This window comes from Hyperolius riggenbachi, chromosome 9 (assembly GCF_040937935.1).
Source record: "Hyperolius riggenbachi isolate aHypRig1 chromosome 9, aHypRig1.pri, whole genome shotgun sequence".
Taxonomy (NCBI): domain Eukaryota; kingdom Metazoa; phylum Chordata; class Amphibia; order Anura; family Hyperoliidae; genus Hyperolius; species Hyperolius riggenbachi.
This window is the reverse complement of record NC_090654.1, coordinates 27749923-27765312: the sequence shown is the minus strand read 5'-3', so window position 1 is coordinate 27765312 and position 15390 is coordinate 27749923. Positions and strand designations below refer to the sequence as shown.

At 43.8% G+C, this 15390-nt stretch overlaps 1 protein-coding gene across 1 annotated transcript in view; it reads right to left on the bottom strand.

Moving 5' to 3' along the window:
* The window catches only part of LOC137531516 (apolipoprotein A-II-like), a 94245-nt gene that overhangs the window by 11693 nt on the left and 67162 nt on the right, over window positions 1-15390 (bottom strand). Inside the window, exon 3 of the mRNA XM_068251438.1 lies at window positions 3354-3510. Within this exon, the coding sequence (XP_068107539.1) occupies window positions 3354-3510 (157 nt within the window). The remainder of the gene's footprint in view (window positions 1-3353; window positions 3511-15390) is intronic.

Here is a 15390-nt window from a genome sequence, read left to right as displayed (position 1 = left end):
GAAGAGGGTGGCCCCAAAATTCAGTGAGGCCTCAAACCCCAGTGAAGTCCAAACTGCTTTGTGTGCTACCAGAAATGCCACTGGCTATGCAGAGAATCTGCAACCTGTCATGGTTTGGGATACAGTTACCACTGGCCTGAGGGACACTGGAGCAGAGGTGACTCTAGTGCGCCCCCAGCTTGTGAATCCGGAGGAGTACATTCCTGGCAAGACTATGGCTGTCAAAGGAGTTGGGGGTGTCAGCCCAGCCATACCCACTGTATGGGTTCGCCTGGACTGGGGTGCCGGCAGTGGAATGAGAGAAGTGGGGGTAACAGATGCCATCCCCACAAACGTTTTGTTGGGTACTGACCTGGGACGGTTAGTGGCCCGGTATGAGCCGACTCCAACCCCCGGGAAGGTAGCCTCCCTAGCAGAAGTTCAGGACACTTGCAAGGGACTGTTTGATAACTCTGTGCAGGTGGGGGGTGCTGGTGAGCCTCCAGGGGCTAAGGACTGTATACTAGGAGCAAGCCATAGTGAGTCTCCAGTACCCAGGCCTGGAGTGGGACATGCTGATACAGAGAATGCAGAACCTGATGATGTCACTTGTGACGCACGGACTATCGAGGCAATCGATGCAGGAACTGTTGATGCTACTTGTGGAGTGCTGAGTAGCAATGTGTATGATGCTGCAGATAATGTTGATGTTGTATGTGCTGATGTTCTTAATGACAAAATGTGCAGGGCTGATAATGTTGATATCATATGTGTTGTGCTACATAAGGATGCTTGTCATGTGGACACTCCGTCAGCTGCAGGAGTAACCAGCAGTGTTCGCTGGGCTGCAGCAGATGAACTACCCACTGAAGGGGCAGACGGCACCAGGCCAAATCTTTCCCCTTCAGATGTTTTTGAGATCAAATGTATGAGCAATGATATGTGTGATGCGGACACTCCCTCCACTGCAGTGGTAACCAGCAGCGCTAGCGGGTCTACAGCAGAGGGACTGCCCACTGAAGTGGCAGATGTTGCCAGGTCAGCGGTGTCCACTTCGGAACCGGGCCGTGGGGGCCCAGGAACCTCTCCGTTTGCAGCCTCCCTGGCACGCATGACAGGCAGCACTGAGCTCTCTGGGGCTGTTCGATTTGACAGCCGCCGGAAAGAGCTCAGGGGGCTGGCCAGCAGGTCACCAGCTGAGAGGGGCAGGCTGAGAGGGTTCTGTGAAGTTATTCCCTCGGAGCTGTCCGAAGTGGAGGAGGCAAACCGGCAGATAAACGTTTCCCAAAGGGACAGAGAGATAGCTCCTGCCACTATAGAGAAAGTGCGTGTGGTGACTGTTGGAACCCTTCCTCAGCTGCAGCACTGTCTCTATGGTCGCGAATTTGGGGTCGTCACGAACCATCATCCCTCTGGTTGGTTACGTCAGGTTGCCGGGGGCAACGACCCATTGCAGCAACCTGGCCTAGTTTTCCAGCCGTGTAGCTGGGAGCTAACGGCCAGGTGGGGAAACCTCCTGAGAATGCTAAGGAGTTACCCCACCAAGCCAGGCCGGCAGTGTAGGCGCTGGCAAGACGATTCGTCAGAATCGTCTGCCAGCGCCATCTTGAAGAGGGGAGGTGTCATGATATCACAGCTAGTTATGATGTTGAGATAATACAGAAGCCATATTTTCCCATTTTTATGTCTGCTGTGTATTCTGTCAGATGTGTATGTATGCCAGTCTGCCAGTGGGCTTCATGGAGTATGTAAATGTATGGTATGTAAATGTAAATTAACTCTGCATTCAGTGGACAAGCAGGAGAAGCTACCATTGTCTGCATTTGAATAGATAAATTACGTTGGATAGGCATATGAACCTAGACATTCAATTAGGAACTGTCTACCTAGCCTCTAATTAGGAAATGGCTCATTAGGCCACTAGCAGTCATGTCCTCACCTTTGATCTGCTGTGAAATACTGTCTCAGATGTGTACTATTGTCACCTGGCTCAAAGAAGCTGCTAATGTGATTGTCGGTATGTCAATAAAACTACATTTGCATGCAGTTCCTCTGGATACAAGTAATTAGGTAACGACCCTCTATTCTGTCCTGGATCTTGCATTGCTTTGAACTTTGTGTCTATGTAAACAAGCTAAAACACAATCCAGACCAAATGAAGTTTACATATGACAGCCTGCTGTAAGTGTGTGAAGTGTTTTGAAGTCTATGGCCTCAATTCACTAAGATCATGCTGGAGGTAATAAGGCAAGAAAAAAAAACTTACCTCTACACAGTGAGAGAGTTATCTTATCTCTTCATTCCTTAAGTTACCTCCTCTGTAGTTAATTTACCTGCTCTGTAGTTAATTTACCTCCTCTGTAGTTATTTTCACACGCAGTTAATAAACAGCCTGTCTTTAACTGTGGAGTTATTTTAAGGATTGAAGACCTAACTGAAAGACAGAAGAGTTAACTTTAGGTTTGCCTGAGTTAAAATGTTTCCTGAATACTACATGCCTCATCACCATGGTGACCACTCTAGAAACGTTATTAAAGACAGGAGATATGCTTAGTGAATTGAGGCTTATGTGTATAAACAGGAAAAGCTTTGAAGTGGCATGTCATATCCAGCAAGGATGGGCTGTCATACCTGAGGAAATTGGGTTATTCCTGGATCTGGACATTTGCGTGGCCCCGGGCCACAAATCTGGCTATAAAACCTCAGCTAGGAAGACTTAGAGTTGTAGTTCCTCGGAGATAGCAAAGACGATAGAGCTGCACTGACCTGGTCAGATTGCGTTCACCCACAAACAACGCTCTAACCTACACGCTGGTAAATGTTATTTCCCTTTTATCTCTTCAACCTTGTCTTGTTGTGTATCTTTGTAACTTTTATTTTGTAATTTTTACTTTGGTTTTTGTAAATCTTGTGTATATATTATTTTCTGCATTGTTCCACTTTTTTCTGGAATATTAAATCGTTATTTAATAAGTTTGACTTCTGCTGTACTAAGCCAACGCTCATAGCCTAGAGAGACTGCAGTGTAATTTATGTTACAAGTTCAGTGCCTGATTGTGCCTTGCTACTGTACGATTGTACTGTGTGTGGGTGTGCGTGGAGTTCCCATATTGGGCCTAAAGCACAAAGCTGACCCGAATACGAAAACACGGACTGCATGCAGATCCCTCGACAGCAGAGTGGGAATCGTGGAAGTGTCTAGCAGCAGCTAGTGGTGGCAGTGAGAAGTGCTTTAAGGGGCGACAGCCTTGTTGTAGCTTGACTAAGGCTGCTTCCCTCTCGATCTGGTCAAACCTGAAGTCGGGAACCATATCTGCAGGCTTGCCATGGGGCCGGTTCCTGACAGGAAGTGACAAGAAGTAGAGGGGACATACGCAGTGTTGGATTTCAGCTCGCCCTTGTAGAACTTCTCTTTGACATCTGTGCCATAATTCCTCAGGCTTTTTCCAAAATCACTGAAAGGTTTAGTGAACTTATCCAATAGCACTATTTCTTCTATAACTCCAACTTGGATGCCAAGGCTAATAAATCCTGAAGACAAAAATGGAAAAAGAAAGATAGTCATTGGTATATAAAACTATATATATATATAAAAGTGTGTGTGTGCGTGTGCGTGTGTGTGTCGCGATCACATCGAAAACGCCTTGAATAATTTGAATGAAACTTGGTACACAGATCCTTTACTACCTGGGATGATATGTTCTGGGGGTCTCACGGCCCCCTTGTACCACTGGGCGGAGTTACAAACAGCACATCAGATTTCCAGGAATATTGGGCAGAGCATAAAACAGCCAATTAAATTTCAGCCATTCATTTTTAATGGGAAAATGTACACTGCTTCCATTCACACAATTTTGATGCCAGACACCTGAAAGCTGACAAACTTGGTCATTGAATGACTGTGTGTCAAGCTTACAAAAACTAGGTGGAGTTAAAAACCGATGTAAACTGCAGCCCTTCTTCACTGTTTATGTCAGGGTTTTCAAACGTTGCATAGTTGGTTACTGTGTGATTGAGATTAATATTCAGAAAAGTGGGTGGAGCCTAAAAAGCCAATCAATATTCATTTGTTAATGGGAATATTAAAGTAGCTGCCATTTTTGCACTATTATGTTTCAATAATTTTTTTATTGGAATTTTTTCAAAAATTAAACATATGTCACAGACATATTATATGTATAAAAACAAGACACTGTATACATAAAACATACTTTGTTTAACAGATATATGAATAAAAGAAAGAAGGACCTGTACACATGAACTTTTATATCACATAATGATCTTAATATATAAACACATATTTATTCACAAACATCTGTTGGTCTTTTTATTTCTATATTTATATACCTTAGATGTAGAACTCCACTGGATATTCACCAATGCTTAATAACTGATTCTTACAGCATTTGCTCACTAATTTTACTAAAAAAAAAGAAAAACCCATATGCGTAAGAACCTATTCCCAATACCCATCCCACGCGTACAATACGCGGATAATTACGCATTAATATACGCATCAAATATGCATCATAATACGCATCTAATACGCATTCCCTCAAAAACCGCATCTAAACCATTTTTGCACTGTTAAAAGGCACAAGCCTCAAACCTGGTACATTTGGTTATTGGGTCACTGGGGTTCAAATTCAGAAAAGGGGCAGAGCCACAAACAACCAATCGGATTTGTTTTTATTGATGCCAAAGACCCGAAAGCTCACAAACTTCGTCATTGTGTGACTGTGTGTCCAAGTGGGCAGAGCAAAAAACAAATTTCACTGGAAAAATATCAACTGCAGGCCTTCTTACACTGTTAATGGCAGGGTTCTAAAACTTTGCCTAGATGGTCACTGAGTGACTGAGATTAATATTCATTGAAGTGGGTGGAGCCTATAATAGCCATTCAAAATCCACCTGTTGATTTTCAAGGGTAATATTTAAATTGCTGCCATTTTTACACTGTTAATAGCAGATGCCTCAAACCTGCTACAGTTGGTCATTGGGTGATTGGGGTGCAAATACTGGAGAGGGGTGGAGTCACAAACCGCCAATCTGATTTATTTAATTTCTGTGGTAATATACTGTACATATTATTGATGCCAAAGCTCACAAATTCGGTCATTGAGTATTTGTGTGTTAGGGCTAAAAAGAAGTGGGCGGAGCCGACACCAGCCAAATACGTACTGGGCAACACCGGGTCATCATCTAGTGTATAATAATAATAGCGTGTGACTGTGGTGAGGATATTAGAGTGTAAGCTCCTCTGGTGCAGAGACTGATGGGAATGGATCAGTGATCTCTGTATAACGCTGTGGAATATGTCAGAGATATATAAATGTATAATATGTAACTATGTAATAATAATAGCGTGTGACTATGGTGAGGACATTAGAGTGTAAGCTCCTCTGGTGCAGAGACTGATGGTGGGAATGAATCAGTGATCTCTGTAAAGTGCTGTGGAATATGTCAGAGCTATATAAATATATATATATATACACTTTAGCTATCTGGACGAATATGTTCGTCCAGATAGGCTGTGCTGCTGCCAGTGTGCGGTGCGCATGATTGCGCACGCTCCCGCCGCCCACTGTTAGCGCCCCGATCAATGAATGGGAATATAATTTCCATTCATCTATCTAAGTCCCCTGCAGAGAAACCGACGGTCTCTTATCAAAGACTGCAGTCTTTCTGCAAAAAAAAAAAAAAAAGTTCCCCATCCTCATTCTAGTTCCTAGAAGCATCATCCTACGCTTCCAGGACTTTTTTGACCTCTTGTGGCCAAATAGTAAACTACACCCACATGCATTTTTTAATAAATAAACACATTAAATTACATTTAAAAATTAGCTGTTTACTTCCCCACACCAAAAATTACCCAAATAAATTTTCTTATACAAAAATAAATAAAAATTACAATTAAAAAAAAGAATATTTACCTGAGGGTCTTAACTTTTTAAATATACATGTCAAGAGAGTATGTTAAAGGAATACTATCGATTCACATATTTTTTTCAATTGACACAAAAATTGTTTGGGAAGTGCTGCTAAAAAAACTGGTGTATACATTTTAGTAGCAACCTCTTTGTTTACTGTTATCAAAATACTTTCAAACTTTACTGATGCCAAAACTGACGGCAGACTGAGCCATGAGGATAGGGGAAATTCCCCTCACACTTGATCAATTAACCCTGTGTGTGACAGAGAGAAAGCCCCCAACAGCTGCAGCTTCTGTGTCCTGTGTTTCTGACTGAAGTGTCTGAAGAGAGCAGAGGAAATGTAACTAATTGTCACAGCTTTTCATACTATTTTTGCTTTCAGAGTTTGATATGTTTGATATTTGCTTTCTGTAGTCTGATATGCAACTCTGGATGTGCATTGAAGCAGACACCCCTTCTGCAATTGATTTGTCCCAATATAGCTAAATCCTACCATCAATAAATTACAGCTTTTGCCTCTGATATTTAAAATGAAAAGTAGGAAAATGTTTACACAGCTACTTAGACATTATTTGCACATTGTCATTTTAGAACACTTGGGTATTGATAGTATTCCTTTAACCACTTTACCCCCAGCGGTGCGGATTTCTCCGTCCCTTTTTCCATCCTTTCATCCCCAGGAACGGAGAAATCCGCACCTCTCGCGCTCCCGCCGCTGTCCGCGCGCCCCCGCGCTCATGCATGCCGCCCGCTCGCCCGGAGGTCAATGAACGGGAAAAACCTTTCCCGCTCATTGATCTAAGCCCCCCTCAATGATCAGCTGCTTCTACGAGAAGCAGCGCGATCATTGTGAAAAAAAAAGTTTCCCGGATGGTACGACCACAATTACATAGTCCAAATTGAAGGAATTTATGCCAGTTTGATATACTATTGGAATAATCAGTAATTTACTGTTTAAATGTTTTGTAAGTACTACTATACCAATATATCCTCATATTGTATAAGATACTCAAGCTCTTGACTCTGTGCGATATACCTCTTGTATACTCAATATGTGTACCACTGTTACTTTCTCTTATCTAATGTTATTTGAGTACCTGTATGTACTTGTATTGTACGTGTTTTTTAAATCAATAAAATTGATTTGTTAAAAAAAAAAAAAAGTTTCCCAGCCTCCCTGAACTTCCTGCAAGCGTATTTCCTGTACGCTTGCAGGTCGCATAAACAAAAACTTACTGTGGCCATCTTGTGGCCAAATAGTAAAACTACACCCTAAAGCATTTTTCATATACAAATATATTAGTTATACACTAAAAATTAACTCATTACCTCCCATACTCCCCAATTTTTTTTTATTTTTTTTTTGTAATAAAAAAAAAATTACAATTAAAAGAAAAATACATAAATAGTTACCTTAGAGACTGAACTTTTTAAATATTTATGTCAAGAGGGTACAACACTGTTACTTTATAAACTATGAGCTTGTAATTAGGGATGGACGCAAAACAGAAAAAAATGCACCTTTATTTCCAAATAAAATATTGGCGCCAAACATTGTGATAGGGACATAATTTAAACGGTTTTATAACCGGGACAAAAGGGCAAATACATTTCATGGGTTTTAATTACAGTAGCATGCATTATTTAAAAACTATAAAGGCCGAAAACTGAAAAATAATACATTTTTCCCACATTTTTTCCTATTTTCCCATTAAAACACATTTAGAATAAATTCTTGTCATAATGTCCCACCTAAAGAAAGCCTAATTGGTGGCAAAAAGAACAAAATATAGTTCATTTCATTGTGATAAGTAACTATAAAGTTATAGACGAATGAATGGAAGGAGCGCTGAAAGGTGAAAATTGCTCTGGTGCTCAAGGGGTAAAACCCTTCAGTTGTGAAGTGGTTAATATCATTTTTTAAATTATAGGCTTGTAAATAGTGATGCAAATTGAAAAAATTATTTCCACATAAAATATCGGCGCCATAAATTGTGATAGAGACATAATTTAAACGTTGTAACACCCAGGACAAATGGGCAAATAAAATACATGGGTTTTAATTATGGTAGCATGTATTAATTTAAAACTATAATGGCCAAAAACTGAGAAATAATGCATTTGTTCCATTACTTTCTTAATCTTCCTGTTAAAATGGATTTAGAATAAAATAATTCTTAGCAAAATGTACCCTCCAAAGAAAGCCTAATTAGTGGCGGAAAAAACAAGATATAGATAATTTCAGTGTGAAAAGTAGGGATAAAGTTATTGGTGAATGAATTGGAGGTAAAGGTTGCTCGGATGCATAAAGTTAACAACCCTGTGAGCTGAAAGAGAATCTGTATTGTTAACCACTTTACCCCCGCCCGTACGGATTTCTCAGTCCCTTTTTCCATCCTTTAACGCCCAGGGACGGAGAAATCCGTACTTTCCGCGCTCCCGACGCTGTCCGTGCTCCCGCTCGTAAACACGCCACCCGCCGCTAGTAAACATGCCGCCGTCCGCTCGCCCGGAGATCAATGAACGGGAAAATCCATTCCCGTTCGTTGATCTAAGCCCCGCAATGATCCGCTGCTCTCCGATGGGCAGCGCGATCATTGTGAAAAAAAAACAAAACCACTCACAGCCTCCTAGTACTTCCTGCGAGCGTCCGGAAGGACGCTCGCAGGTCGCAACAAACAAAAAGTTACTGTTGCCATCTTGTGGCCAAATTGTAAAACTACACCCTAAGCATTTTTTACATATAAATAAATTAGTGTTACACAAAAACTTAACTCATTACCTCCCACACTCCCCATTTTTTTTTTTTTTGTAATTAAAAAAAAATTAAAAAATTTACAATTAAAAAAAATACATAAATAGTTACCTTAGGGACTGAACTTTTTAAATATTTATGTCAAGAGGGTATAACACTGTTACTTTATAAACTATGGGCTTGTAATTAGGGATGGACGCAAAACTGAAAAAAATGCACCTTTATTTCCAAATAAAATATTGGCGCCAAACATTGTGATAGGGACATAATTTAAACGGTTTTATAACCGGGACAAATAGGCAAATAAATTTCATGGGTTTTAATTACAGTAGCATGCATTATTTAAAAACTATAATTGCCGAAAACTGAAAAATTATTTTTTCCCACATTTTTCCTATTTTCCCATTAAAACACATTTAGAATAAAATAATTATTGGCATAATGTCCCACCTAAAGAAAGCCTAATTGGTGGCGGAAAAAACAAGATATAGTTCATTTCATTGTGATAAGTAATGATAAAGTTATAGACGAATGAATGGAAGGAGCGCTGAAAGGTGAAAATTGCTCTGGTGCTCAGGGGGTAAAACCCCTCAGTGGTGAAGTGGTTAAAATTGCACAAAAGTAAACATACCAGTGCATTAGGGGACACCTCCTATTCCCCTCTATAACAATTTCGCCGCTCCCCTCTGCATTAAAAGTAGTCAAAAACAGTTTCAAAAAGTTTGTTTATAAACAAACAAAATGGCCACCAAAACAGGAAGTAGGTTGATGTACAGTATGTCCACACATAGAAAATACATCCATACACAAGCAGGCTGTATACAGCCTTCCTTTTAAATCTCAAGAGATCATTTGTATGTTTATCTTCTGTCCCCCTGCAGCTCTCATCCACTGAATACTAGTGACAAGCTGATCGTTTCTTCCTGCAGAGTGCAGACAGCTCTGCCCTGTCTGTAATTCCTCAGTATGTGTCAGCCAGCTCCTTTCACAGCCTAGCAGAGGAGGATTTTTATCCAGCTCTCTTCTGTCACTGATAAGAGAGCAGAGACGCTGCTGGCTTATGTAAATAACACACACACACTGGAGTGTGCATAGAGTGGCCAGGTGGAGAGGGGTGTGCATAACAGATCAGCACGGAAGAGTTGGCAGCCTTCCAGACACAGGGCAACAAGTCCGACAGGGGAAAGATACATTGATTTATTACAGAGACGGTGATAGTAGAAAGTGCTGCAGTAAGCCAGAGCACATTAGAATAGGTTTAGGAACTTGTAGGATGGTAGAAAACAGGATGAAATTTTTGTTACAGAGTCTCTTGAAGTGATTAAATAAAATCGTATGTAAGGCCCAGTGCACACCAAAACCGCTAGCAGATCCTCAAACCGCTAGAGGTTTTTGGAGCAGATTTGAGAGCGATTCTAGGCATGTTTAGAGACGTTTTCTAAACATGCCTAGCATTTTTGGGAGCGTTTTTGTGTAGCAGATTACAGGGGCGTTTCTAGGGTCCTTGGAGATCAGGGGCACCTGTGGGCATCAGGTGGGGGGCAAAAAACGGGCGTGGCCATGAGGTGAGTGGGCATGGCCATGGGTGGGGCCAAATGTACATGAACTTAGCAGTGGTGTAAGCTACAGATAACGGGCCTGCCCATCAAAATATTGGATGGAGCCCCCTGTCGTTTATTTAGATAATTTACAATCAGTATAGGCATAGATCAAAGATGTATACGCACATACAATTTTGATTGGTCAATCACTGACCACCAATTTTACCACCCCCGTGCAGTAAGTGGGCCAACAGACAATGAATTTGATGAACAGAGCTAAAATTGGCTAATCAAAATTGTATTGTAACGATTGTGGAGTACTCTCCGTGGTCAGCGCACAGGACCTGCGCTGACGCTGCGGAAATCCTCCACAAGCGTATAATTTGAGAGAACCCAGCAAAAGGTGCAAAGCACCTTTAGAGGGAAATTCCTGTCGGCAGATGGAGCTGTGGAGTGCAGAGGAAAAGATCCTCTGCCCTGCCACTGACGCCAGACAGGAATTGTACGGAGGGAAGAAACGCAGGGCAAGATAGCCCTGAAAGAGAGAGATCAAAGCGACAGAGGGTATGTGTGTCCACCAATCTAGTCGCCACCCTGCGACGATGAACACACAACCATGAAGATCAGGTGAGAAGGCAATCGCAAGAGATGGCGATTGCTAACAGCGACACAAGACTGAACAAGTACAGATGAGGAATGTATGTATGTCCACCAATCTAGTCGCCAACCTGGGACAGTGGACACACAACAGCGGAAACCAAGTGAGAACGCAATCGCAAGAGAAGCGATTGAGAATGAGCACAGGGACAGAATGTATGTGTATGCCCCAATCTAGTCGCCAACCCGCGACGGTGCACACACAACAGCAGAAGCGAAGTAGGAACGCAATCGCGAGAGAGGCGATTGCCAGAGGTGACACAAGGCTTAAGCAAGACAGGGCACGAGAGTAGCAAAGGCACAGCAAATCATACAATGAGAAGATAAGGAAAATAACAAACGCTAACTAAACGCGAACACCGCACTCATTCGCAACAGCGAACGTGTTTACTGCGCGGTCTCCGCATGTTAAGCACAACAGAGACAAGCACCCCTAACTAACCCCCGCCACCCAAACATGAAACAGAGAACGCGTGCGCTTGCTTAACGGTTACCTCACCGAGGCTACAGCAAGCGTTCGTCTCAGACAAGACAGACAGATGAACGGAAAACAGGATAGGAAAGATCCACTGCTCTTTCCGCCAGAGTGAGTGCGATCCAGGTAAAGTAACAGAGCTAGCAGGATCCACTGCTCTTACCGCCAGAGCGAGTGCGATCCAAGTATCGAAACGGTGATGAGATAGCTGGTAGCAACCGCTGCTCCAGCTATACTCCAATAAGCAAATCAGAAGGATCCACAGCCGCTACCGTTAGAGGTTAGTGCGATCTGAGCAAGACAAACAGAGGAGATAGCTGGTAGCAACCGCTGCTCCAGCTATACTCCAAGACAGACAGAACGATTTCCTGACGACCACCGTTGGCGACAGGACAATCGCAACAGAGAGGCAATACAGACAAAACAGATAAGCAGGCTAACTGCACTAGAGAAACTGCCTAGTGCAGTCCCCAGAATACTCTAACTAACTAAACAATCCACCAGGAAGGCTGACAGCAAGCTGCAAAACTGACAAAAGGTCTCTTTTCCAGAGACCTGCAGAATGCAGACCTGAACAGTGGTCAAGAAGCTGCCTGCCTGCGCAGGCAGCTGAGCGGATCATTACATGTATGTGTGTACCAGGCTTTACAGCTAATACTGTACATACTGAAAGTAGCAGGGATCAGCATACAATACAGCTGGTTTACAATCAGTAAAGGCACAGAGTAACACCTTACACTGTACACACTGGAGGTAGATCAGCACACAGTGCAGGCACTAGAGAACAGCGTATACTGTACATACTGTAGGCAGCAGAATTCAGCACACTGCGGCTAGCATGCCAAAAATATGAGGATCACGTTGTGCAGCACGCTTATCGCGCCGCACCGAAAAATGGGTGGGCCATGGACCAGAATGTAGGTGTGGTAACTGGTGGAGACAAATTTACATGAACCTAGCAATGGTGGGACATTAGATTAGGACAGTGGTGGCGAACCTTTTGGAGGCAGAGTGCCAAAACTGCAACCCAAAAGTCACTTATCTATCACAAAGTGGCAACAGCAATTTAAACTAGATACTGTACAAACGTTTTAACTCATACATGAACATTATGGAACATCCAAGTTGAAAATAAACTGTGAAGATAAACAATTTCATCCATCCTACTCCTGAAAAATGTATTCAATTTTTTAGAACCTCCCAGTTTTATATTCTGTTTTAAAAAGCTAAAAAAGTAGGTTTAATGCTAGGATTCAGCTTTTCCCATAGTCTGGCAGTTAGCAATCATGTGACCCCCAACAAGACAAATTCAGCAATCATGAGGTCCCCAACAAGACTAATTTAGCAATCGTGAGGCCCCCGACATGACAAATTCAGCAATCGTGAGGCCCCCTCGACATGACAAATTCAGCAATCGTGAGGCCCCGGACATGACAAATTCAGCAATCGTAAGGCCCCCAACATGACAAATTCAGCAATCATGAGGCCCCCAACATGACAAATTCAGCAATCATGAGGCCCCCAACAAATCATGAGGCCCCCAACAAGACAAATTCAGCAATCATGAGGCCTCCAACAAATCATGAGGCCCCCAACAAGACAGCAAGGCAGCTGAGCGGATCATTACATGTATGTGTGTACCAGGCTTTACAGCTAATACTGTACATACTGAAAGTAGCAGGGATCAGCATACAATACAGCTGGTTTACAATCAGTAAAGGCACAGAGTAACACCTTACACTGTACACACTGGAGGTAGATCAGCACACAGTGCAGGCACTAGAGAACAGCGTATACTGTACATACTGTAGGCAGCAGAATTCAGCACACTGCGGCTAGCATGCCAAAAATATGAGGATCACGTTGTGCAGCACGCTTATCGCGCCGCACCGAAAAATGGGTGGGCCATGGACCAGAATGTAGGTGTGGTAACTGGTGGAGACAAATTTACATGAACCTAGCAATGGTGGGACATTAGATTAGGACAGTGGTGGCGAACCTTTTGGAGGCAGAGTGCCAAAACTGCAACCCAAAAGTCACTTATCTATCACAAAGTGGCAACAGCAATTTAAACTAGATACTGTACAAACGTTTTAACTCATACATGAACATTATGGAACATCCAAGTTGAAAATAAACTGTGAAGATAAACAATTTCATCCATCCTACTCCTGAAAAATGTATTCAATTTTTTAGAACCTCCCAGTTTTATATTCTGTTTTAAAAAGCTAAAAAAGTAGGTTTAATGCTAGGATTCAGCTTTTCCCATAGTCTGGCAGTTAGCAATCATGTGACCCCCAACAAGACAAATTCAGCAATCATGAGGTCCCCAACAAGACTAATTTAGCAATCGTGAGGCCCCCGACATGACAAATTCAGCAATCGTGAGGCCCCCGACATGACAAATTCAGCAATCGTGAGGCCCCCGACATGACAAATTCAGCAATCGTAAGGCCCCCAACATGACAAATTCAGCAATCATGAGGCCCCCAACATGACAAATTCAGCAATCATGAGGCCCCCAACAAATCATGAGGCCCCCAACAAGACAAATTCAGCAATCATGAGGCCTCCAACAAATCATGAGGCCCCCAACAAGACAAATTCAGCAATCTTGAGGCCCCTAACAAATCATAAGGGTCCCAACAAGACAAATCCAGCAGTCATGAGGCACATAAATAGACAGCATTTCACATAAATAGGCAGAATGCCCCCTTAATATGGTAGCCCCCCAAGTTAGGTGATAAATGACAGGGACCCCAATGTTAGCTAGTGAGTGACAGGCGCCTCCAGTTAGGTAGTGAGTGACAGGGACCCCCATGAGATAGTGAGTGACAGGGACCCCCGTTAGCTAGTGAGTGACAGGTACCCCCGTTAGCTAGTGAGTGACAGGTACCCCCGTTAGCTAGTGAGTGACAGGGACCCCCGTTAGCTAGTGAGTGACAGGGACCCCCGATAGTGAGTGACAGGGACCCCCGATAGATAGTGACAGGAACCCCAGTTAATGAGTGACAGGGACCCCAGTTAGTGAGTGACAGGGACCCCAGTTAGTGACTGGGACCCCAGTTAGTGAGTGACAGGGACCCCCGATAGATAGTGACAGGAACCCCAGTTAGTGAGTGACAGGGACCCCCGATAGTGAGTGACAGGGACCACAGTTAGTGAGTGACAGGGACCCCAGTTAGCTAGTGAGTGACAGGGACCCCCGATAGTGAGTGACAGGGACCCCCGTTAGCTAGTGAGTGACAGGGACCCCTGATAGATAGTGACAGGAACCCCAGTTAGTGAGTGACATGGACCCCCGTTAGTGAGCGACAGGGACCCCAGTTAGTGACAAGGACCCCGATAGATAGTGAGTGACAGGGACCCCCGATAGTGAGTGACAGGGACCCCAGTTAGTGAGTGACAAGGACCCTCATTAGCTAGTGAGTGACAGGGACCCCCGATAGTGAGTGACAGGGACCCCCGTTAGATAGTGACAGGGACCCCCGTTAGATAGTGACAGGGACCCCAGTTAGTGAGTGACAGGGACCACAGTTAGTGAGTGACAGGGACCACAGTTAGCTAGTGAGTGACAGGGACCCCCGATAGTGAGTGACAGGGACCCCCAATAGATAGTGAGTGACGGGGACCCCCGTTAGCTAGTGAGTGACAGGGACCCCCGATAGTGAGTGACAGGGACCCCAAATAGATAGTGAGTGACAGGGACCCCTGTTAGATAGTGAGTGACAGGGACCCCCGATAGATAGTGAGTGACAGGCGCCTCCCTTACCTCGCAGCCAGCAGACCTCGATCAGCGCCGCGGGCGACCCGACCAGGTAGAGCGGGCGCTGGATGCACCACGCTGTATATGCGGAAGTGATGTCACTTCCGCATATCTGCGGTGTACGCTAGGTCCTAGCCCCCGCTGTATCTGGTCACGGCTGATCGAGGTCTGAAGCTCTGGCCGCGGGAACAGCCGGGGGGGGGGGGGGCAGCGGTGGCCAGGAGGGGTCAGTGGGCAGTGCCGGGAACCCCTGGGGAAGAGATCCAGGGCACCCCAGGGACAGA